The 3,002-nt window shown below is 38.4% G+C and overlaps 1 protein-coding gene across 1 annotated transcript in view; it reads right to left on the bottom strand.

Moving 5' to 3' along the window:
* Positions 1 to 631: 631 nt before the first annotated feature.
* The window catches only part of LOC108973177 (MICOS complex subunit MIC19-like), a 24,193-nt gene continuing 21,822 nt past the window's right edge, over positions 632 to 3,002 (bottom strand). Inside the window, 1 exon segment of the mRNA XM_018940245.1 lies at positions 632 to 1,174. Within this exon segment, the coding sequence (XP_018795790.1) occupies positions 808 to 1,174 (367 nt within the window). The 3' untranslated portion in view covers positions 632 to 807.

Here is a 3,002-nt window from a genome sequence, read left to right as displayed (position 1 = left end):
CCTAGCACCAAACGGTTTTCACCACGAAGAAGCGCACCTATATTCGGGTAATATCCTGTAGGGCAACATGTAACTGGGGGATGTATATATTAAATATTTCGAGCTCGACATCGCCTGACCGGATATCTATGCCCTGACATTCTAGGGTAGTATCCCTGCGGTCATTGTCTTCATCGATTAGACGATACTGCACGGTGTTGTGCAATATGAAGGCTAGGCCACCACCATTATCTCGCTCGCGATCTTTACGTATGACGTTGAAATCGGCACAACTCAGAAGATCTGAGCGGCTGTTTAGCTTGGTTTCTTGGACCGCAGCAGAACTAAATAGAGAAGATACCATCTTCTATAAGAGTGTACAGCTGCTGGCGTATGCCGATAATATTGATATCATCGGTCTCAACACCCGCGCCGTTAGTTCTGTTTTCTCCAGACTGGACAAGGAAGCAACACAAATGGGTCTGGCAGTGAACGAGGGCAAGACGAAATATCTCCTGTCATCAAAYAAACAGTCGTCGCACTCGCGACTTGGCACTCACGTCACTGTTGACAGTCATCGCTTTGAAGATGTAGATAATTTCRTCTATCTTGGAACCAGCGTAAACACCACCAACAATATCAGCCTAGAAATTATAATTTAATTTACTTTCGGACTTCATAAGCGATACATTATGTTCAGCAGAAGTTTAACACTCATTTACTTTATACCTTTAAACTTATTTTACTGAAAATTTAATTTCAAAAAACCGGGAAGCACAGTGATATCGTTACAGCACATTTTTCGTTTAACCACCAAACGGCGCACATTTAAGTTGCTTCAGCAATTGGTTTTGCATCCTCAGCGTCAAGTTTCTTGATACGATTTAAGTTAATGTATTCTGTGAAAGCTGCAACTTCTTCGGAACACTTTAAGGTTTGACCAGGATTTGCGCGATAGCAAGCGATGACTTGTGCCTTGAGATCGTGACATGGTGGTAATTGGTGTACGGGCGAAGCTGTAGCAAAGCGCTGACGAACATCCTCAAGTGCTGAGGAGTATTCTTTTTCCATGATTGTGTTCGTTTTCTTGAGTGTCTGTTCCAGCTCATCTAAACGCTGACGTCACATCGCATCATTTTGCGTAAGTTTGGCCTCTTTTTGACGCACCATGTCAGCTACTGTAATCGTTGTGCCGCTTGGAGTATCCGAGGAATGGCATATACCGAATTTAGTTTAGGGTCTCCAGATATGTGTAAATTAGATGTACATACATGGAGATCTATAACTATCTTAATTTAGTGTTAATTTTGGCACTTTATAAGTTTCCGGTTAAGGTCGTTTTGGGAGCGTGGAAGTAGTCGGATTATACTAAGTTTCATTAAGGTATCTCTATTTTTTACTCAAGTTACAGCTTACGGGGCCTACGGACATACAGACAGTGTCCAGGATTTTAACATGTGCCTTCATCATGATCATTGATATATATAACCCTATATTTATCTCGTTTAGTTTTAGAATGCTGCAAGAGTATAAAAACAGATAGTCAATTTTCTTTTAATAGGCTTATGTTAAGAAATATTTTGGTAATAACTAAGCAATATTTGTTAGTTCGTAATTGTTTTGTTTAATGTACTGTGTCAAATAATTAAAAAAATTTCTTTTGGATTATAATTAACACAACATTTAACTAAATATTAAACAACATTATTAATTAAAACATTTATATGTGCAAAAAATTATTTCAATACAGATGCAAATATTTTTCTTTATAAATCAAATGGGGTTTTATTTTTGAATACAATCCTTTACAAACCCTTATATACTTTCACCATTTGGACACGATGAGGCATTGACACTCCACCGTTTTTTGTTTTTTTTAGCACGGATATATGAATTTTGTTCCTTCTGTCCAAAATTGTTGTTTTAGTTGCTTAAGGCTGTCATTTTGCCTGAAAGAATTCTCCACAGATTCCCGATCGGAATCATATCTGGCAGGCATCACTGGAGACATTTAAAAAAAAAAAAAACGTGTGGCCAATATACAGTTTTCAATAATAAAGCACTGCAAAAATGTTGATTCATAGAACTTTTGTCAGCTTCGTGGCGATGCGCCCAATTCAGCGTCAATATGTCTGTCGGAAAAGTTGTCGTTCTTTTTTTAACGTTTTTAACTGTTAGTTTTCTATTGTGAAATACTAACAGTTTAGAACTTATTTACGTAATATAATAATATTTACGATTTTTTTTTTTTGGTTTTTGAATAAAAACGATTAATAAACAAAATCACTAAACTAATTATGTGGAATTTCTTCCCCATGCTCGTCCTTGCCTACAATCATTCAACTGCTTCGTTCTAATTGTTGAAAACAAAAGTGTCGAGTTAGAAATATAGTTTGCGCGGGGCAAGGGGAAGTAAATACTACCGAACGTGTATTTAAAATTCTTAATTCAAAAAAATGCGACCGCCACTAAACCTTACAGGAACACTCCTTCGACCATCCTAAGGTAGCCGTTTCGGACATACCGAATTTCTCTTTATCTTTTATAGGTGGTAGACGTTGGGTAGTCGAAAAAGTCTTTTCGTATTTCTAATTAAACTTCAACTTATTTTTTAAATTTATACCAATATATAAATAAGCAAATATGTACTATTTTGGTCGACCACTTTTTTCGCTAGAGGCACTATTCTATCAATGTAGATAGAGCACCTGAAGTCCTGCAACCTCTCCACCGGTGTGAGTAAGCTTTGGGCTACTGTCAAAGCTTTGTCTAACCCGAAAAGGCACGACGACCGAGTTGAAGTTCAATTCAATGGTCACGCCTCTTCGGACCCGAAGAAGTGCGCGAGCTATTTTAGCCGGCAGTTCACACTGCACCCTCCGGCAGACAAAGCTAAACGATGTGTTAACCGACGGCTGCGCAAAATGCCAAACGACAGCGCGCCACTTACTTTCACCGATGAGGAGGTTCAGGGTGTCATCCACAAAGCAAAATCCTCCAAATCCATTGGCCCTGATGGAATC

Source organism: Bactrocera latifrons, unplaced genomic scaffold, assembly GCF_001853355.1.
Source record: "Bactrocera latifrons isolate USDA-ARS-PBARC rearing strain unplaced genomic scaffold, ASM185335v1 scaffold_465, whole genome shotgun sequence".
NCBI classification, from domain to species: domain Eukaryota; kingdom Metazoa; phylum Arthropoda; class Insecta; order Diptera; family Tephritidae; genus Bactrocera; species Bactrocera latifrons.
This window is presented reverse-complemented; position numbering and strand designations above follow the sequence as displayed.